The 22,497-nt window shown below is 44.3% G+C and overlaps 1 protein-coding gene across 1 annotated transcript; it reads left to right on the forward strand.

The window, feature by feature from the left end:
• Positions 1-371: 371 nt before the first annotated feature.
• Positions 372-22,424, forward strand: LOC138981078 (protein misato homolog 1-like). Its single transcript, XM_070353908.1, has 14 exons — positions 372-511; positions 2,049-2,141; positions 3,501-3,613; positions 4,200-4,275; positions 4,680-4,755; positions 7,007-7,151; positions 8,744-8,858; positions 9,171-9,305; positions 16,656-16,808; positions 17,282-17,413; positions 17,994-18,175; positions 18,628-18,723; positions 19,892-20,007; positions 20,291-22,424. Exons 1-14 carry the CDS (start codon positions 419-421, stop codon positions 20,500-20,502), a joined length of 1,737 nt encoding a protein of 578 aa, XP_070210009.1. The 5' UTR covers positions 372-418; the 3' UTR covers positions 20,503-22,424.
• The last annotated feature ends 73 nt before the right edge of the window (positions 22,425-22,497 follow it).

Consider the following 22,497-nt stretch of genomic DNA (forward strand, 5'->3'; position numbering starts at 1 on the left):
CAAAAATGAATGTAAAAAATGCGATTTAAAAAATTATATAATGTTTTAATTTACTCAGTAAAGATGTTCTTTTAATATTTGATTGTTTATTCACTTAAAATAATGATTTGTTTTGACAAAACAAGAATCATTTAGTAAATTAATCAATATCTGCCGCGCTGTACGCTAAACAATGCATATTTAAATAGAGGCGAATTCCAACAACAACAAAATGAGTGAGGGACAATTCAAGCAAGCATTCTTGAAATAGCGGGCATTGTCGGAATTCTACAATAGCGCAACTCATTCCCGAAAATAGGCCAATAACAATATTGTGCCCAACATTATGCTCTTTCCGATATGAACCAATAAAAAGGTTTGGTACAAAAACCGGAAGTAGTGGAACAGTTATGGCGTCAGACATGGTGATTGTGATGCTATGAAGCAGGCGATCATGTCGGGAAGAGAAATTGTGACCCTTCAACTTGGTCACTACGCTAATTTCACGGGATCACACTGGTGGAACCTCCAGGTTACGTTAAACACGTGCTCGATATAATTTAGTTGTCATCGGAAACGCACATTTTATTTTTAAAACTTTCTACATACATGTCGGACTATTTAATTTGGGATACATTTTTAAAAGTTTACCCAACCAGCCTTGTACGATTTAGTTGATACATGTAGTACCCTCAGTACAAAAGTATTTATGTTTCAAGTCCACTTTCATGAGAATTTTGATAATCAATTTTTGGCTCACGTAAGTGTAGCCTATGCGATCGTAACTTTGTCTGTCTGTGCGTGCGTGCGTGCGTGCGTCTGTGCGTGTGTATGTCTGTGGTAGAAACTCTAACATTTGAAGACGTCACATTACATTGACGTCACATTATGACGTAAGAGGGTTAGACGTCACGCGAAGGAAGTACTGAAAGTCTCGGTCATTATTATTTTGAGCGCGCCGAGACTAGTTGGCAGTCGTGTCCTTGTAAGTAGGCTACATGCAGACAGACAGATCTAGATCTAGTGTCTCGCTTTCTTGCACAGTTTCACCTATGCTCTTTCTGTGTGTGTGTGTGTGTGTGTGTGTGTGTGTGTGTGTGTGTGTGTGTGTGTGTGTGTGTGACGGAGTGATTGAGTTTGTGTTACTGTTTGTCGATTTCTTACGTGAGCCTTGATGGCTTCGCCTCTTGTTTTAACACCTCGATCCATGGATGCCCATGGGAGAGGTGTCTGGCTAATGTAAATTATTATTAAATAGGATGAGGATTCAGTAGTCTCCATCATACACGGCACAAGCATACGGCAGACACAGATTGCCATTATTATTAATTCGCACTGGCTATACGCACTCGGAGTGTATACAAGATTCTGCCACCTGCAATGGCTGTATACACTCCGGCATTAACTTCCGGTCGCGAGGCGAATTTGCCATTCAAAGCCACTTAGCAGTAATTTAGATTTCATTTTCGGAGTGTACATAAAAGACCAGAAAACCACATCAACACTCGGAGTGTCATTCGACACCATTTTGCAAAGGAACGCAGTGCACTTTCGTTTCATAGTTCCAAAGTACGCTAGAGACAATCACACGAAAAAGAGACACACACAAAGACATGATGCTGCACGGCAGTTTATTGTCATTGAACACACTTTGAGTGTGTATCGACCCAGAAGTGGTTTTATATATCTATACATGTATGTGAATGTGAATGTTTGCCAACCCTCGACACTCCGAAAAAGAGATAGCGGAAGTCAATGTCAGGTCGATTTTTCATTGGCTACTTCCTAACGACTTGTAAAGGGGCATTTCATTGGCTAAAGATTTGTAACAGAGGTTTTCATTGTCGGAGTGTGTATACAGACCCATCGATCCTGTTATTATTTGATAATCAATTTTGCGAATGAAAGGTGCCATTCTGAAGTTATTTAATTAGAGTACACCTATCATGAAAACACTTGAAATGTAGGGAGACTTTTGGCTGGTACTAAAGGTATCTTCTCATCACAAGTAACACACACTTTGACCTTTAACATCATTAATATGTTGTAAATGTTTGTTGTCTTTTCAGGAGGCATCGTTTGTCTATGATCCAAAGGTATTACAACGTTTCCCAAAAGAAATCAGCCATGACGTTTTGTTCAGAGAAGGGCAAACTCCTAAGGTAACTTGAAAGTTTTGTTGCTTTGAATCTGCAGATAGCTGCCAACTGTTTAGTGTTATGAGTACAGACTAGCAAGCTACGTTGTAAGACAAATTGCTACGCTCAAACAAATAATCACAAATATGCAACAGTTCGCTCATTCTTGCGAGTCCTGGTATTCACTACTGATTCTCACTTCTTGTAGCGGTCAGAATATGGGTCAGAAAAAATTGTCCACACTGAATAGTTGCACTGCAGACACTCTATATTCGGCATTATGTTCCTGCTTTCTAAATAATCATAAACTCGTTAGAAATGCATCTTCTTGTGTGAAATAGCATAAATGTGGGTGTACGAATAGATTTCAGATGCAGTGCTACACACACTATTTGCTACGCTGAAAAATCTACAACAAAATTAAACGGTTACACTTGAGGCTTCACAAGGGCTGGCAGGTCTGCCTGCATGTAAGCTGAGAATATTAATCAAAGACTCACCAATGTGGACAGTACAATACAGCACCATATTAAGTTCTTCATTGGGTTTTTTGAGTCACTTGAGAAAAAGTGACTCTATGTAATCGGTCAGTGTTAGTCTGTCCGGCCGGCCGTCCGGCCGGCCGGCCGGCCGGCCATGCGGCCGGCCGTCCGTGGACACCACCTTAACGTTGGACTTTTCTCGGAAACTATCAAAGCGATCGGGCTCATATTTTGTTTAGTCGTGACCTCCAATGACCTCTACACTTTAACGATGGTTTCGTTGACCTTTGACCTTTTTCAAGGTCACAGGTCAGCGTCAAAGGAAAAATTAGACATTTTATATCTTTGACAAAGTTCATCGGATGTGATTGAAACTTTGTAGGATTATTCTTTACATCAAAGTATTTACATCTGTAGCCTTTTACGAACGTTATCAGAAAAACAAGGGAGATAACTAGCCTTTTCTGTTCGGCAACACACAACTTAACGTTGGGCTTTTCTCGGAAACTATAAAAGTGACCGGGCTCAAATTTTATGTGAACGTGACTCATTGTGTTGTGAATAGCAATTTCTTCCTGTCCATCTGATGCCTCATATAATATTCAGAACTGCGAAAGTGACTCGATCGAGCGTTTGCTCTTCTTGTTAATGTATGTAATTGTAAATAACTGGGTTTTTTTTTAATTTTGACAAATATTGCATTAAACTTTTTACAAATTCACTACATAGAAAAACAAAACATGCACAGCAAATGTCAAAGCTGTTAATGTCCTGCACACAAAATATTGCTCAAGGCTATACACACTGGAATGACAGAGACGTTCAGAGTTGTCTGAGGTTCAGTGTGACAGTAAAAATATAATCTTTATCTTTTCTAATGGTAACACTCTTTGCCACCCAGAGATGTGTGACCTTTACTCCTCGGCTGGTTGTTCTTGATCTTCGTGGCAGCCTCAGCACCCTTCGTAAAGATGGCAGTTTGTACAATGAGGAAAAAGAGGAAGAAGTCAAATGGTAAGATTCAAAGTAGGAAATGTTGTTGCTGTGTTGTGTGTAAAGTAGTAAGAATAGCCATTTGAAATAATCTTCTCATCATTATTGTTGTTTTGTGTATGTGGCGGGTGTAATGTAGTAAGAATAGTAGTATTAAATGATATGGCTGTCATCGCTATTGTTGTTTTGTGTGCATGTCTTTATGTACTAAAGGAAAAGAGTGTAGAAAATATGGTCCTACATGAGTTAGAGCCCTTGTTTATAGGACCGGAGTGGGTAATGCGCTGAAGACAGGACAGAGAGAAATCAGTTGTACACCATGGCATTTTTATTATCTTGGGATTTGGGTGTTTTTGTGTGTGTGTGTGTTTGAACTAATTGCATTATTAACAATTTATGAAACATACAAAAAATTGATGCAATTAGGGCATTGTAGCAATGTAGGGAAGGTGAGTTATCAAAACAAAAATGTTGTTTGTGACTGTATGACTTTGTATGTATTGTTAGAGCAGCGGTCAGTTAATTGATGGGAAATTTACTGCATCTTTGGAGTGAGACTGGTACTTTGAGTCTGACATGTCACAGTTTACCTTGTTTTTTCTTACAGGTCAGGGGATGTAACTCTCCATAAGTCTGCCACTGAGCCCAAGAATCAGTTCCTACAGGATCTTGACAGAGTCGAGGTGAATTGCTTAGATTGCACAACAAAGGCAACAATAATAGAGTGAACCCCTCCCCCCCACCCTCCTCCCTCTGCCCTTTACAGGCCCAAATAAGTATGAGAAAGCAGGTCTTAAAAAGGAGAGAACCTTCAAGTGAGTGTAAATTTGCAGAGGTTATTGACAGAAAATCAGAGTCTGACTTAAAAGTAAGGGATCCTTATGATTAGGGGGAGGGGGGGGGGAGCACTGTATGTAAGAAAAAATAAGACCTAAGTATTGTAGCCTACTTCACAGTCAAAATCTTCTCACAGGGACTCGTTACAGTCAGCAACACATGTTATAACTTATATGTTACTAGCTGCTTGCTCCTTTTACCTTTTGTCAATAAATTTTGAGTTGTTCGAATGATAATAATAACTTTTCAGGGCACAGATGAAAGCAAAGGAGATGTGGACAACATTGACCTGGAAAGTCCCAGGGAAAATGAGGAAGACGGAAAAGGTATGTGTGCAAGGGTGTTGCTCGATCAACACAAATCTGGCTAAAAAGAAAGAAGTGATTATTATTTCCCTTTTCCTTTCAAATTGATGGTGTAGTGGATAACTTGTAATAGGCTATGTTAAATGATTTATTGAAGTATTGTGCTTAAGTAATATACTAATGAAGTATACTCTTGGTAAACAAAGTTTGCACTCTGAAACCATTCATCTAACAAAACGTCTCTTTTCTATGTCTGACTCTTCCACACAACTCCTGACAGGAAATGTGATACAGTCGAACTCGCTTAAGACGAATCACTAAGGATCGGAAAAAAAGTTCGTCTTAACCAAAAATCGTATTAAGAAAATTGATCGATTTTTATTTTTTTTTAATTTTTTTTTAAAGTCTTGTACATTTTATGGTGTTTCAATTTGTTTCTTTCGCAACTTTCATGCTGCTTCACGTTTAGACAATAAAGTGACATATTCAGGTACATGTTCATGTGTGTCTCATGTTGAGTGATGATTGTTGAGTTTGAGTGAGAGTGAGCACACAGATGTTTCATCCAGTTGTTACGTTTTTGGTCACACACACGCACACACTGACACTGTCCACATTCGCGGTGTTCCTATCATTTGTCCGGAATCACTTACCTTGGCGACGGGTAGCAAACCTTGGCCAATTTAGTTTTTTGTTTTTTTGTTGCAACATGATGTTCAAATCCAAATCGAAAGCACTGACTGACTGATAAACTATCGCGAACCGGCGAACGCAAACGTTGAGAGTGTGGTTTCCCTTGTCCAAGGGAAACCACTCTGGCATCTATATTTTTGGCAATGGCTTCCGTTCGATGTTTCGTTTTTGGTATTCGCGAAGGAAATAAACGTCAGTCAGTCATTCATGTTCAGTGTCTGAGCTATCAATCACTTTGATTCTAAATTTGAAATTGTTTTGTGAGTACAGTGTAATCAGTTTAACTTTATTCAGTGATCGGTTGAGCAATGGTTCAAGCAGTCGACGCAAGGGAAGACTTTGACACACGTGTATTCAAACTTCTCAAATTCCCATGATATGTCGATCTCGGGACGAGTTTAAAGATTTCGTCATAAGCGTGAGTAAATTACAGACATTATGCATGCTTGGGAATCCAAAAAGTGCTCGTTATAAGCGTAAATTCGTTATAAAGAATTCGTTTTAAGCATTTTTTTTAAGCATGAAGAAAGAGGTATTCAGTTGGGAACTTAAAACTAATTCGTTATAAGTCAAAATTCGTAACTAGCGTGTTCGTTTTAAGTGGGTTCGACTGTACCTATGAACCTGTATTGCAAGAAATGTGGTTTTTTTTTATATTAATACAAATTTTAGTTGGTGCGAAAAGGGCTGAAGAGGAAAACTGCTGGTATCTTTTTCATATGCATATCAAAGGGTCAGCATGCAAATGTTTTTCGGCATTCTTTGTTTACAGCATCTCTTGTACAGTGGAATCCCCATTACTTTCAAAATATGAGAAAATCAGGTCTCAAAAAGGAGGGAGTCTTAAAATGGAGATAATAATTTACAGAGGTAAGGAAGAAAACATCTGAGAAAGGGAGGGTCTTACTCTTAAAAAGGAGGAAGTCTTAAATTGGGGGGTCTTAGAAAAGGGGTTCCACTGTACTACAGTGTAAACTCTGTTAAGACCGTCCATTATTAGACTCCCTGTACTATTAGACCTCATTTCTTATGTTTTCTTCGTGGAGTCAGAAACCCCCCGCGGGTTAGGGGGAAGAATTTACCCGATGCTCCCCAGCATGTCGTAAGAGGCGACTAACGGATTCTGTTTCTCCTTTTACCCTTGTTAAGTGTTTCTTGTATAGAATATAGTCAATTTTTGTACAGATTTTAGTCAAGCAGTATGTAAGAAATGTTAAGTCCTTTGTACTGGAAATTTGCATTCTCCAAGTATTGTACTACGTTGCAAGCCCCTGGAGCAAATTTTTGATTAGTGCTTTTGTGAACAAGAAACAATTGACAAGTGGCTCTATTTCATCTCCCCCCTTTCCCCGTCGCGATATAACCTTGAACGGTTGAAAACGACGTTAAACACCAAATAAAGAAAGAAAGAAAGAATGGAGTCAGAAGATGTAGCTCCATCTGAAGATCTGTAAGTAAAAGGAGGAAGAAGAGGACTCCCTCTCCTTTCAGACCTAAATTTCTCAGATTTCAGGAGGCCTTGAAGGAGAGGGAACATTGTTGTTTTGAATGTTGACCAGTACGTTTGTTTAATGTCAAGATCAAGCAGAGGACATTACAGAGCAGGCAGTGTTTGGGAGCAAGCTCTATAACCTAGACAACCAGGTCAAGGTGTGGTCTGACTTCCATGCTGTTCACCTACATCCTCGCTCCATTCAGCTTGTTCAGGACTACACATTGGGCAGGTACGTACTGGCGATAAAATCACCAAACAAGGGAAGAACTTAAGATAAAAAGTTGAAATTTAGATGCTTCCTTTCGAGGACTAGAATTTCTGCATGTCATTTTTTGCGGTAACAGGTTTGTTTGTTGTTGTTTGTTTTGCTTGTTTTTATGTATATATGCTTAAAGGCATATGTACGCGCTCCCGTGTTTACAAAGTGTAGTTTGCCCATAATCGATGTCAAACGCACCATAAGACCATGTAATGACGATATGTCGCCATGCGCGGACCATATACATGCATTACAGCTTGTTTTAGAGTCTCAAAAACTTTGGATGTAAACAAAGACGCGGAGTTATTTCCCTTGCGTCAACGCTACCTCTGTTGGCAAATCTATAAATAGGACGATCCAGATCAAAATGAAAATTAACATATCTCAACATTGAAGGGGTCCTAGACCACAATATTTTGCAGGGAACTTAATTTAGCATGTCTCCAGCTGTTGGTAAAGCAATTAGCGTGTATAGTCATCGAGTACATATGGCTTTAAGTGTTCTACTGGAAGCACATGCAGACTTTGTATGTCATCAGATAATTTATTTGAGTAGTAAGAGGAGAGGGACAGGCAAGCAAACGTAACAAGAATTACCTTTGATCTGTTCAAGTTATTCGAGCAACAAACACTGTTGCAAAGCCTGTACAGTAAAACCTGTCAAATAAGGACACCCTTGGGACCAGACAAAAGTGTCCTTATTCTGCAGGTGTCCTTATTAGACAGGTGCAAGTAAACGCGACAAAGTCAAGTTGAGAGAGAGAGAGAGAGAGTACTGCACATGTACATGTACATTTATAAGAAAAACAGAAGCTGTTTAGATTAAATAGAGAAACATTTAATATTGACTGTTGTAAAACAAGTTTCGGGCATGCTTGGTACTCTCAAAAACGAAAATCCGAAAAAAAAAAAATCTGCTGATTGACTTGAGATTATTATTTTTTTCTTACTCAAGCCTTGTTATCTTTCACTTATATCTCTCTCAGCTTCAAGGAGAGGGCACTAAACACTGGACCCCCGGCTTTATTTCAGCTGAAACTGCCATTCCTTCAGTACCATGCCTGAGTTTAAAAACTTGTGATAATGCATACATGTTTCAGCTACTAGGTACTGCCCTGCCTTTGATCTGGCCGCACACACAGATTTCCACTCTGTTAAACTCGGTCACTGACCGGTCACTGACCCCCATGCAGGAAGTGTTTCCTCTCTCAGATATGACAGGGGAACCACCTCTCATGGCAAAAACTGGGTCATTGACCCCTGGGAAGAAGGTCGTGTCTTTTAACAAGGCCACCCAGCTATCACAATGCCTTTGATCTGGCCGCACACACTTATTATGGACCCAAAATACGTGTCCGCGTCCGTAATGCCGAGGTGGCCGTAACGTACAGGTGTTTTACAGTGTAAAGCAGTCCGTGCCGAGACTGACTGTCCGTATTCTGCGAGTGTCCGCTAAGTCCAGTGACCGTATTTGACAGTTTTCACTGTATTACAATCTATAATTCATTCTTTAATTTGTCTATTACATGAAAAAAGGTAAACTTTTCATGTAACATTTGCAGTGAGGACAACCCTTTTGATGTGTTTGGCCTGGGTCAGCAAGCGCTAAGCGGTCAAGCCTGGGACGAGTGGGAGGATCGGGTTCGATTCTTCACAGAGGAGTGTGACAATATGCAGGTATTGTATCTTTATCTATCAGTTGTTGTTGTTGTTGTTGTTGTTGTTGTTGTTGTTGTTGTTGTTGTTGTTGTTGTTGTTGTTGTTGTTGTTGTTGTTGTTGTTAAGGCTGGTTTGCAAAGCTTTTAAGACCAAGCTAGGAGGACTAATGCAACACAGAATGATGGGTTTACTGGGACTTAGGTGGTGATTCTGTTCAGGGCTTTGTTTACAGATTCTTGTTTCCAGAAAGCTTTCTTATAAGAAGGCAGAAAAAATAACATGAGTGAAAAGTGAAACCTTCTACATGTATTTTTTTGCTCTTTTCCCCAGGGTTTTCACGTGCTATTCGACAATCACAACAGTTTTGGTGGTGCAGCAAGCAAAGTGTTGAGCTACCTGCAAGATGAATTCCCTGGAAAAGCTGTGCTAACCTTCCCTCTGACACCTGCTGTTTTACCTGACCAGGTGAGGAGACCCTTTTTGTTAGTTTTGACTGTTTTAGACAGGTGAATGCAACAGATCACAAGCTTATAGTATACATCCAGTTTACATTCGTCACTCAAACATTTTATCAGTTGGACAAGAAAGGACATCTTGTCATAGGAAAAAAGTAACCATGTTGCTGACTCTTTAGAAGATCAAGATATCTAAGGATCTCCCAACCCGTTACCCCTCCCCTCCCCTCCCCAACCCAACACCTCAAATATCTATATACTAGATGATTACCCGCTTCGCCGGGTGGATCGCGAGACGGAGTATGCAGCGTGGCGGTTCGCCGGCTTAGAGCACGTGTTGACGTAATTGACGCCACACGAAGGAATGGATCTACAGAAAAACCAAAATCGGTTCACCGCGCCGCGCTTAGAGCATGTGTTGAAAATTTTCATCGACCAGATTGTGTCCGGGGTCTACCCGAATATGCGCACCAAATTTGAAGCAGATCCATCGAGAATTTTGGCCGTGCATCGCGAAGTGACAGACAGACAGACACACACACACACACACACACACACACATGCACACACACACACACACAAGCCGTATATAGATATGGATGTATTGATTAAACATTGATTAAATTACATATTCTTACTCCGAGTCACATATTAGCATTGACGCAGTCGAGATGCTAGGTTGACTGAAAAACGCTATCCCGTCTATAGTATAAGGGAAGCAACCTAAGCAAAAAAGTAGCAAGCTTGCTACCCTGGGTTGCCTCCCGTAGCGTGTATCACGCCACAGATCTCGTACCCGATACGAGACACCCTCATTCGACATCTTTCAGCCAGAGAGACAGGTCGTGCTTGATTTCGCTCCTAGGCCGGTTTTGCTGTCTGCTTGACACCTACCGGCCTCGGCTCCCCGTCTGCTCATAGCTGTTTCTAGCGGTGAGATTGTTCCTTTTTGTTGTTGTTTGCATTGTCATTCTGCTGAGAATTTTTCCGTCCGCGGACTTACGAATTTTGCTCAGTAGTTTGTTGCTGTGGCCGCCATTTTGGTCGCCATTTTTCGCTTACACGTGGTGTTTTTCGCTGGTTAGTTTGGGTCCGTGCTACGGACTTTGAGCGTTTACCAGTAGCATTGGTAGCTGCTTGTAGCTGGTACGTTAGTGCTAGTTTATTCTGCTGAAGTTTTACGTCCTAGAGACTTGTGTATTTTCAGTAGTTTGTTTTTCTCGTGTGACAGCATGTCTGATAGTGAGAAAAGCGAGCGGCTAAGGCCGAGGTTAGGGGCAAAGGCCCTGTTAAACCTAAGTCCTCGGCTTCCACCTCTTCTGCTAGGAACCCCACGGTTCACGTTTCTGACCCGAAGACTAACTTCGTTTTTCCTGTGCCTATTTAGGCTCCGGAGGAAACTTCGTCTGGCTCGCGGGCGGCGGGTGTGGCCGCTACCACGGCCGTTTGTCCCCCTGTACCTGCGCCGGAGGCTGGCGCTCTTGTTGCTAGCCTTTTGTCTTCTTTGATTCCAGAAATTCGGACGCTCGTTCGTACAGAAATGTCGCGGACGGACCCTGTTTCCAGCTCTGCCTCCCTCCCGGGGGTGTGCGACCCTCGGTCGTTGGCTTCCTTTGTTCCTGATCACCTGTCCAGCCTGCTGGCTTCTGTGATGGCTCTGGAGTCCGTGCACAGGGAGGCGTTTCTCTTCTCGGCCGGCGCTCGGTGGCTTCCGCTTGCGGGAGTGCACCTGAGCAGGTCCCTTTGGGGGATACGGTCGACACAAGGTATGTGCTCGCAGCAGCCGTCCGCGGCAGCTGCACTTCCGGTTCCCGGAAGTAGTGGTTCACTGGTTGCGGACAGACCATGGTCCCCTCCGGTTCGAGCTGCGCTTTACGTAAGCAGTCGTTCGCGGCAGCTTCCTTCCGGCTCCGGCCGGAAGTGGTGGTTCACTGGTTGCGGACAGACCATGGTCCCCTCCGGTTCGAGCTGCTCTTTACGTAAGCAGTCGTTCGCGGCAGCTTCCTTCCGGCTCCGGCCGGAAGTGGTGGTTCACTGGTTGCGGACAGACCATGGTCCCATCCGGTTCGAGCTGCGCTTTACGTAAGCAGCCGTTCGCGGCAGCTTCGCTTCCGGCTCCGGCCGGAAGTGTTGGTTCACTGGTTTGCGGACAGCCCATGGTCCCTTCCGGTTCGAGCCTTGCCCTGCTACAGCAGCCGTTTCCGGCAGCTGCTCTTCCTGCCTGGGCAGGAAATGTAGGTCAAACGGGTCGTGCACAGTCATCTGTCACTTCCGGTTCCGGCCTAGGGCTTCCGGGTTGTGGCTTGCAGACTCCTCAGCACCAGCTATGGCATAGTTCTGCTGTTGCGTCTGCACTCCCTGCTCCTCCCGGCTTTTCCGGTTCGGTTCCCGCTGCTTCCGTTGTGTCGCCGGTGAATTTCGAATACGGTGGTTCTCCTGGGCATACAGGCTTTTTGCCTCTGTTGGGACAGCAGCAGCCACCCACTTCGGTGGTGGCCGCTAGCTCCTCTCTTCAGCTGCCTTCGGTTGTTGGTGACTCTCATCTTCCTCTTAGTCAGGGGTGCGAGTTTCATCGATGGCCAACAGGATGGGCGTTCGGCTTACGGCCTTCACTCGCAGCGTCATTTGTCGGGTTCTTTTGGCTATGAGCCGTCCCCTTCAGGTGGCGTTTCGGACTTCGGGTCCGTGTGCGAGGAGCAGCTGCCTTCGGCGGCTCTGGCCAGCTTCCGAATTTACGTCAGCAGTCGTTCGCGGCAGCCGCTTCCAGCTCCGGCCGGAAGTAGAGGTTCACTTGCTAGTGCACAGACTACTGTCACGTCTGGTTCGAGCCTTGTCCTATGACAGCGGTCGCCCGCGACAGCTGTTCTTCCGGTTCCGACCGGAAGTGTAGGTTCACTGGTTAGTGCACAGGCTACTGTCACGTCCGGTTCGAGCCTTGCCTTACGTCGGCAGTCGTACGCGACAGCGGCACTTCCGGTTCACGGAAGTAGTGCCTCGTTGGAAGGTGGACAAATAATGATCCCATCCTGCTTGAGCTGCGCTATACGTAAGCAGTCGTTCGCGACAGCTTCTCTTCCGGCTCCGGCTGGAAATGTTAGTTCATCGGTGTGTGGGCAGCCCATGGCCCTTTCCGGTTTGAGCTTTGCCCTTTGCACGGCAGCCATTTCCGGCAGCTTCGCTTCCGGCCTTGGCAGGAGGGTAGGTCAAGCGGGTAGTGCACAGGTTACTGTCACTTCCGGTTCTGGCCTACGGCCTACCTTTGGGTTCCGAGCTTCAGCTCGTAGGTGGCTCAGCACCAGCTTTGGCATAGCGCTGCTGTTACTGCCGCACTTCCGGCTCCTCCCGGATTTTCCGGTTCAGTTCCCGCTGCTTCCGTTTGGTCGCCGGTGAATTTCGAACAAGGCTTGCCCTATGGGCATACAGGCTTCTTGCCTCTGTTGGGACAGCAGCATCCACACACTCCGGTGGTGGCCGCTAGCTCCTCTCTCCCACTTTCCTTGGTTTTTGATTCCTCTCATCCTCCCCTCAGTTAGGGAATGAGCACAATCGATTGCCAACAGGAAGGACTTCGGTTGGCAAAGAGGAAGCAGCTACTTCTGGTTTGAAGAATCGCCCTTTGTAGCTTTTCGCCCTTTTGCCTTTTCGCCGAGCCCCCCTCTTCGACAGGGGGTGGCCTCCGGCGTCGGTTTCGTTGCTGGTTCCTCAGGGTTCAGCTTCGGAGCCGGCATCGGAATGCCTTGCCGCTCCTGCGCAGGCTTCCTCCTTCGTGCCCTTAGCGGACCAGAGGAAGTTGCCTTGGCCAGGGTCGTCTCGTAGCCGCCTGTTGGCCTTTCCCCGTCCGCGTGCACCGTTTCCGGTCACGCCGGATCTTCTTTCGCTTCTTACGAAGCCGTTGAGGAAGGATTCGGTTCTGCCGCTCTATGGGCAGAATCTCCTATTCTCTGAGGAAGGGGGCTGACAACTTTTGGAACTCAGTTCCATTTCCGAGACTCTCCTGCGGGCGCTTTCTCGCGCTCTGGCAGATTCCTTGGCGCCCTTTCCCCTTAGTAAAGGGCAGGACGCGGAGGAAGTGTCTCACTCCTCTCCACACTTACAAGGGTGAACGAGGCACAGATGAGGCTGTCCTCTCTGCACTATTTCCATGCGGTCTCGTGCGGAAGGGACTTGTTTCTTGCCCACTCCCGGTTTTCTGAGGAGTCGACAAGGAACATTCTCAGTTCGTCATCCTTGGTGGACGGTCTCTCTCCGGCAGCCTGGCCTCTCATGCCAGAAGCAGGGGATTGAGACCAACAGAGAACAGCGGTTCCCTTCTTTTGAGCTTCAATTTGAAAGCAGCAAAAGCAGGCCGCTCCTAAGCAGGCTATACCTTAGCGGACTCAGCCTAAGCGGCCTACGTCCTCAGCTCAGGTGAGATTGTTTCTTTCACAGCCGTCATAGGTACGCTGGGTTTTTGAAACAACAGCCGGCCTTAGGGCTTCGGGGTTTTAGCCTCGGCGGGAGCAACAGCCATTTCATCCGTTGGAGGTGGTGGTTGTTGCTTTCCTTGTGCTTGTGGCTTCGGGCTTCGACATTCTTTCTCTTTCCCAGCGTATGGGTGCTGAGAGGTCGATTTCCGTTTAAAAGGGGGTTTCTGCCTTTGGGCTTCCCCGTTTTCTCTTGCCACGAGCTTCTGGACTCGGTCCAGGTTTGTCTTTCGCCGAGTCTGACTTTGTCTTTCTCTAGCGATCAGACGCGTTCTGGTGTTTCGTCCAAACTTAAGGTTCACTTGAGTTGGCCTCGGAGGTAACATTCAGATTTTCCTGAGGGTGCATTGTCTGGGCATTGCATGTTTGAGAAGTCATTCTTGGCTTGTCACTTTTTCTCAGGTTTTTTGGCTACTCCTCCCCTTTTTGGGCAGAGGTCTAGCTAATGTTCCAGTTTTCTCGGTGCTGGCCTCTAGGCCAGCATCTTTTTCGGCGGCCGAAACTTTTGGTTTCTTACTGTGCCTGTGTACTTTGAGTACTTTGGTGCAATGGCCGGCCTACGGGCAGCAAGGCTCTCGGCCTTAGCCTGTGTTATAGTCTCCTGCCTGTCGTGTTGCGACTTTGGCAATTGGTTCTTGTGACTGCGGATTTCGTCTCTTCCTCTTCTCCATCATGCTTGCATGATGTGAGTTGGGACGATTTCCGCTGGGTTGGGCTTCCGGCCTGGTCACCCCTTTTTCACTTGCAACTATGACTATTACTGAGAACTCTGGTCTCGGGAGGCTGACGGCTGGTTCGCTTCACGGTTTTCCGTCTTTCTTACCAGCTTCGTCCTTTCTGTTTCGGGTTTTTTGATTCATTTTCAATTACCTACAAGCAGTCTGCTCTGCGATCACGCTGGCTTTTGTCATTTTGTTTCCGGTCTCCGGTCACATTAGGATTTGGCCACTGCGGGTCCGCATTTGCGGTGCTTATGCACTACCTTAGGTCGCTTCGTCCCCTTTTTTACCCCTCTCTCTGCTTTCGCAGGGATGGGCAGGGGACGACCGGTGACCGTCTCCCTTGAGTTTTGCTCATTGAGTTGGACCCTGGTACTTGATACTCAGGCGTCTCTCTCTTTCCGGTTTGGAGTTTGGTCACTCTTCCGGAGCTGACTGTTCTCTCAACGGCCTTTTGGGCCTCACTCCATCCCAAAGTTTTCTTACTTTGGCATGGTTGCCTTATGGTCTCCGTGAGGGTCGGTCCTTTTCAGGGCTTAGCCAGCAACCTTACGCACGGATCTTTTCCAGGCCATTAGCATTTCCTTCCATTTAAGGGGGGGGGGGGGGCAGCTTGTCCTTCCCTCTACTTGGTCGGGTTTATCCAAGACTGGGGTCCTTTTCCGGACTGTTTTACGGTTCAGAAGATTGGAAGAAGTGCTGGGCACAGCTTACTGGCTCTCTGAGGTCGTCTTTCGCATTTCTTGCCTGAGAGACATCTCGGCTGTCAATCAGGGTGGTTCTCGGTCCGTTTCTGTCCTTTGGCAGTGGGCCAGTTCCTGGCAAGGGTTTAGAGTGAGTCAGTGGTTGCTTTCTCACGGGATCCTTTCCTGACTTTTGGCAGTGGGCCAGTTTCTTGGCAAGGGATTTTCTTGCCCTCCGCCTTGTCATAGCTTATGCTATCTTTCCCTCGGCTCGGCCCGAGCTCATTTCCAGGGCCTGGGCCTCCTCCTTGGCCTTTTTGGCCTATGGGGTTTGGATGATGTCCTGCGCACAGCTTCTGGCGCTAGGATTTTGTCTTATCAGGTTCTGCAGACATTGCTGCCCTCTGTCAGGATGGGTCTCGGCCTATTCCTTTCTTGGCGGCAGCTGGCTTTTGTCTCTCCAGAACTTTAGAGTGAGTTTGAACTTTTTGATCTTACCCACCACCTTGTTGGAGTTATCTGCTAATATGTGACTCGGAGTAAGAATATGTAATTTAATCGAAAATTTTTAATTAAATTTTCATTTGATTAATATACTTACCCGAGTCACATAGGTAATTCCCTCCCACCTTCCCCGCTTTTAGTTTCTTTGTATTCTAGAAGTCGAATGAGGGTGTCTCGTATCGGGTACGAGATCTGTGGCGTGATACACGCTACGGGAGGCAACCCAGGGTAGCAAGCTTGCTACTTTTTTGCTTGGGTTGCTTCCCTTATACTATAGACGGGATAGCGTTTTTCAGTCAACCTAGCATCTCGACTGCGTCAATGCTAATATGTGACTCGGGTAAGTATATTAATCAAATGAAAATTTAATTAAAAATTTTCGAATTTCCCTTCTTTGAGCCATGTGACATCAGAGTCCCCCAAAAAATCATTTCGGCGGCTAGCCAAGACTACAAAAGAGTGCATGTTTGTGCACGTTCAAGGGTAAAAAATAAAAGGAGTTCCAACTAAAATCGATCGATACATATGGTATTTGTATTTTTGACCAAAATACGACATTTGACACAGATCTCGACAGTCATTGTTCACCTTGACAGCTAGGGCGGTCTCGACCTGTGTAAAATGTCATATTTTGGTCAAAAATACAAATAACCCATAATATTTCCTTTATTCTGCAGGCATGGGAATTGTCCGCCGAAAGGCAAATTTCTGCCGAATTTTTTTTTGTTCCGCCGAAAAAGCAAAAGTGTCTGCCGAAAAAATAAATGGGGGAGGCAAAAATGGTTCTAAAAACTGAATTTAATGGCAAACTTGGAGCTTAGATGACACCAAATTGCACCATTTGAGTTCTTTGGAGAAAAAAAATTCTGGGGGGGCATGCCCCCGAACCCCCCTAGCAGGGCTAGGCGCTTTGCGCTGTCGACTTTGCCATTACTTACAAATTTTCAGCCTTTTTTACTTTTAACTCATGGAAATTTTGGGCGTTTGACAGACTGCAAGGCAGAGAGCAACACGCATTCTGAACAGTGCATTGTGCATGGCATCATGCTGTCTGGATAGTTCTGTCTACGTCCCGTTGTCACTGGCAACCTCGCTGTGGAGAAATCTTGGTGCTCCACAGAATTTTCCACACCTTACATACAATGTGAGTATATATATGTGTCTGTGCTATTATTCAAGTGCACAGAAGCACAGAAAAAAATGCGCGTGTCTTCTGATTTTGTGTGTGTGATTCAAGTCTTGAAAGGTGTGCTAGGGGGTTTGAATTATGTGGACATTTTTACTACACAAACATCTGAAGTACTCCAGACACACACACACCACACCACACCACACACACACACACACACCACACCAAACACACACACACCACACCACACCACACCAAACACACACACACACACATATCAATGCCCTCCTTTCTTTATGTTTGTTGATTCTTTGTTGCTGCATATATAGGAAGGCGGCTCCTATTTAGTTTTCTGTTTTTTTATCTTAATCTTTTGGTTTAAGCGTGTTTTATTCATTTTCTTTGATACACGTTTCAAACAATAACAACATTAAGAACGTTAACAAGCAGACTTTGTTTATCTTAATCTTTTCTGTGTGGAACAACAGTGTGATCTGCACTACCACACCAGTGCAGTTCTAGCAGCTTCACTGGACACCATGACCCTCCCCTTAAGAAAAGAGACCAACCCCGTCCACCTGTCTGAAGTGACCGGTGCCATGTCTGCCCTGGGCAGGAAGGTCAGTTTTTATTGCTAGTTTCTGTCTTTTGCTTGGACAACATTGACTGGATCTTTGCAGTTTTGTAGAGGTTGCATTTGGTTTCTTATCCAAGTTATCTTTGCAGTTTTGTAAAGATTGGTTTATTATCAAAGTTACTGTTTTGTGAAATTTGAAAAGTCTACTCTTAGCTTTTACTCACTACCTGTGTGTTTTGGGGTGCACAAGAGCACTTACTGATGACTCAGGTGTGTGTGTGTGTGTGCGTGTGTGTGTGTGTGTGTGTGTGTGTGTGTGTGTGTGTGTGTGTGTGTGTGTGTGTGTGTGTGAATAAGTTTCAGATGAGTCAGTTGCATCTACTGGCAGAAGCATACTGTTAGCATACAATTTCCATCATTCAAATTAGAGAAACAAACTGTTGTATACTATAAAATAAAATAGAAAGACAAGAATATGTAAAGAAGAAACTGTGTGTGTGTCTGTCTGTCTGTCTGTCTGTGTCAGTGTGATTTTGTGTGAGTGTTTGTGTGTGTCTGTGTGTGATTTTTCTTCACCTGCAAAATGCTTGTCACCTGCACTACACAGTATCATGTTGGGACAGGTTGCATCCCTGAACACCAGCCTTCCATTCCCGATGATGGAGCACGAAACGTTCGTTGACGCCTTGATGTCAAAGGGGGAGGAGCATTTATTGCAACCCCTCACTCCCCAAACCTATTGCCAGGCAGATCCCTCAGTACAGTCATGTGTGGTTAGGGGAATACCACCTGACCGAGTCAAAAGGTACCAGCAGTGTTTTCAGTCGGTTGCATTTTGTTATTTCTGGTGTAATTGACATAATCAATGTCTTTTGTTGATGATACATGTGGGCATGTTTCTGAATGTCTTTTGAACTTCAAGCACCCATGTTAACTCTCCTGATGGTGGGTCATGCATCAGTAATGCTGCCAAGCATTTTAGCTTTGGAGTGGGCTAATGATAATCGGAAAAGGCATACCTGTGAGATTGAGTGTGTGTTTTTGTTGGAGGGTGATGTGTCTTCTCAACTGATCCTAATCCTGGTCATAGAGACTGAATGAAAGTTTGGTGGGAACTGACTCTCTCAGCTTACCGGGGAAAAACTGGATTGCAAGTACATGTATGGAAAACGTGATGCGGAAATTATTAATAACACTACTTTGTGCATACCAAAAAGAAGTGTGCATTTATTACTGATATATTCTCTGTGTGTGCAGGGCTGGAAAATCATCGCCACGCCAACTGTCAGCATGCAGTAGTGTAGACGATGTTCTGCAGTTGTACTTGACTGAAACTTACCCCAGTACAATGAAGTAAGTTTGTTTTGTTTTGCATTACTTTATTGTCTCATCGCTGGGAAATTTGGGTTGCTTTCCTCCGAGTGAAAAGCTAGCAGCAACAGAGTCGCGCTACCCAGGTGTGGGCATGTTTAGGTGTAATCAGCCACCTGCATTTATGGCAGAATGACCAAGGTCTTTTACGCGCCACAGTGGCTACACAGGGGGGAACATGGATACCGTCTCCGAGTCTGCTCATAAAGTTGACCCGGCCCGGCCCGGACTCGACCCTGTAACATGCGGATCAAGAGTCCAGTGCTCTACCAACTGAGTTACCGGGCGGATTTAGCTTTTGCATGAACCAAATCCCAACCAAATTTGAATCCCAAACGTCAAAGGAGGGGACATGTTCATTCCAGCAGCTTTACTAGTATGTGTTTCTGTATGTCCAAATCTGACACGATTTTGTACACAAAGTGAATGTGAATCGCGCATCAAATAATTTGTCTGGATCATGCAGGTACGCAGATTTTGTTTTGTCTATCATTGGATGGTGTTCATTTAGCTGTGTTCCAGAAAATGACTGATTGAAAGAAATGCAGTGTATAAAAATTACAGATTTCGAATGCAAAAAGAAATCCGTAGTTTTAAGCACAAAAAGTCAGATGGCATTTATACCAGACTTGGATGGTACTGTGTCACATTCTTGTAAAAGGAAACATAGCTTTAGTTAGCAACTCTTTGTTGTTCCTGTTTACTTCTTGTATTTTCGATGAAACTTTATTTTGTTCATGTCGTGAATTCACTTCATAATGAAGACAGTTTGTATTGCTTGAGCTTTTGTTGTTGTAATCTACTCCTGTGAAAATATGCACACAAGTTATTGTGAAAAAAGGTTTTGGTGGACAGGCCTGGTAAAACAAGCGACAGGATTATACAGGCTAGGGTGATTAGTATCAGGTTGTGATGCAGTTTGCACCTCAGTTTTGATCTTTAAAAATGTTTAAATGTTTAAGTGAAAAATAATCTGCAAGGGGAGTGTCTGTCCATGTGTGTACATTCAACCTGCATCTGTGTATACTTTTGTAGACGCATGCCTGTCTGAAGGTACAAGTGAATGATTTAATTGAACACTTTTATGTTGATGTCTTGCATGTGCACAAGTGCATGTTCACCAGTACTTCATTGTTTTGTCATTTTACAGTGCCGGTTGTGTAATGAGAGACCCATCAAACGTAGTGACGCCATTTCCTCACATCTTCCGTCCAAATGTCACGAAGGCTGGCCAGCTCAGCGACACACTCCGACGTCCCAGATCTGGTAAGTGTTAAGATCAAAGTATTGGTGGTTATGTTTATTTAAAGTGCTTCTAAACCCCTATTTTCAAAATGTTATGTTGCATCCATTGTGATTAATAAGTCCACATGAACACTCTTGAAAACCCCATACCATCCCGATTAATCGCACCAATCCACCTCTATCACCGCTCACTGAAACCCATTTCACAGCACACAGCGTAATAGGCTTAGCTTCTTGGTCACGCCTGAGAAGGGGTCAATATATGGTTCAGATTAGACTGTAAAACCTGTGTTTCATGTGTCAGGTGTGGAGTCTGTTCCCATGATGACGTCACTACAGTCCGGCCCCAGCGTGGGCAGCCACGTGTCCAGTCTTCATGATGAAGCTGCTCGTTTCAACATTCACCGCCATCACCACTTTTTAGGGGCTGGCTTGGAAGAGGAGGAGTTCAGAGAGAATCTCGACAGGCTCCATTCTTTAGCAGACTGTTATCGCGTGCTACCAGACATGTCCTAACAATGACCTAGCCGGGTGAAAAAAAACTGCCAAATGATGGGATGGGCGGCTTCGACTAAGCACAACTGGCTCTCTTAGTGTGTGCCATGCTGACCTACTATGTGGTCAAAGTAATGAAGAACCAAGTAAAATTGAGTCACTTCTTTTGTGTCAGATGTGCTTTTTTGTCATGTCCTCTCTATTTGATACTGATTCTGAATCTGCCGCTTTTTCTTGGTCAAGTGAAGCAGTGCAAATGCATGTTCAGCATGGTTCATTGTGTGAGAGTGTTTGTGAGAACATTTCAAATGTTTATGATTATTACATGAGGTGAGTGGTGGGCTGCAGGTAAGATGTAGGAAATGAACGTTGTGTTTACTCAATGAAATTAATGTCTTACGATTGGCTATAGGTAGGTTGTGAGTGTCCTTTGACTGACAGACATAAACAGATGGGGCTGGTCAAGATGAATGAGGAAAAGATGCACTATGAATGGTTGACAATCTGGAACTGTTATGATATGCTGCTTGATACCGTCTGGCTTTGCCTTTCTCATGACTCGAAGGACCCCTTGAGGTAATTCTAAAGGGAGTTTCGATGAATTTTGGATAGTCTCCAGATTCTGTTTGAATGTGATCATGTGTGTAACCTCCTAGCTGCTTTTACGTTCATACAAATCCAAAGACATTACAAGAGTAATATTGGTTAGCAAAGGAACACAGAGGCAGTGTAAGCTCTCGACTTGTTAAGCACAAAAACATCAGTGATCATAAGCACCTTATACACACACAAAAGGCTATGTTTTTGACAATGTACTGCAAAGTGATAATGCCTGGACTAAATATCCAGAATGTTCACTTTTGGCAAACTGGTTGTAACTTTCTGCTTCAACTGTAAAGATTCTCTTTGTCTTGCTGCTGGTTTTAAACCTAACTTTTCAAAAGAAGACTTTGCATATGACAAACTGTCAAATGTTGACATTCTGTCTGTCTCAAAACCTACCTTTTCACTATACATGTACAAATGTGTTACAGACGACCTTGCTCTGAACAGTACCAATATTTTCTCATAGATTGAATGTCTTTGAATACTCGGGACTGGTCAAGAAAACGTATACAATCTTTAAAACTTTGCTAAAAATCAAGGTCTATTTAATTAAATTGAAACTTGCCTAGAATTCACAAAAGGACTGCGGGGTTTGCTGTAAAAACATATCGGGCAAACAGTGTTATAGGGCATTTCTAAATATGTGGAAAAATTCTGCTTTTGCAAGAAAAGAGGGTGGTTTCTAAAGTCCTAGTAAATTGGTGCAAAACATGCCAGGACAAAAACTTCTGGTGCACATCAGGGTCCTGGCCAATGGTGCCCATCAGTTTGCATTTAAAAGCTGACACACTGACAAAATAATGCACTGTAGCAACATGCCCCAGCATTGAAAACTGATACATTTTTGACCGGTCCCGAACTTTTTTTGAAGGGTATACATTTGTAAAATTGAAGTGTGTGATAAGCATTGTGTGTGTGTGTGTGTGCATTTTTTGGCATGCTTGTGCAATACCCCCCACCTGGTGCACTTACCTTGATCGTGGTGTGGGGGCTTGTGTGCCTTGACAACCTCCGGAGCTATGTCGGCGGGGACCTCGTGTCCCTGGTAGGTCCAACCATGCCGAACAGATCCGCGTGAGGTAGAGGCCAGACTAAAATGTGTACCCTGGTCCTCCAGGTTGGGGGTTCAGCTTAGGGCCAACAACTCTAACTGGTAAAACCGAGTGAGTTACAGAAACAGCGACAAAGGAAAACAACACTAGTCGCTGCCCTACACGCCACCAGGCGTGAAAGGCAGTAAGTAAAGTAAGTTGTGCAATAAATTTTGTACAGTTTTATATGCATTACAAAAGTTCACATCTAAGAAATAAAGATAACAATTACCCTCAAAGCAATGACCAACCATGTTGATTCTTATCTGTTAATGTGAATATGTATGGCTGCATTGTTAATGTCATTGTAGGAAGACTG

Source organism: Littorina saxatilis, linkage group LG1 (assembly GCF_037325665.1).
Source record: "Littorina saxatilis isolate snail1 linkage group LG1, US_GU_Lsax_2.0, whole genome shotgun sequence".
In the NCBI taxonomy this organism is placed as follows: Eukaryota; Metazoa; Mollusca; class Gastropoda; order Littorinimorpha; family Littorinidae; genus Littorina; species Littorina saxatilis.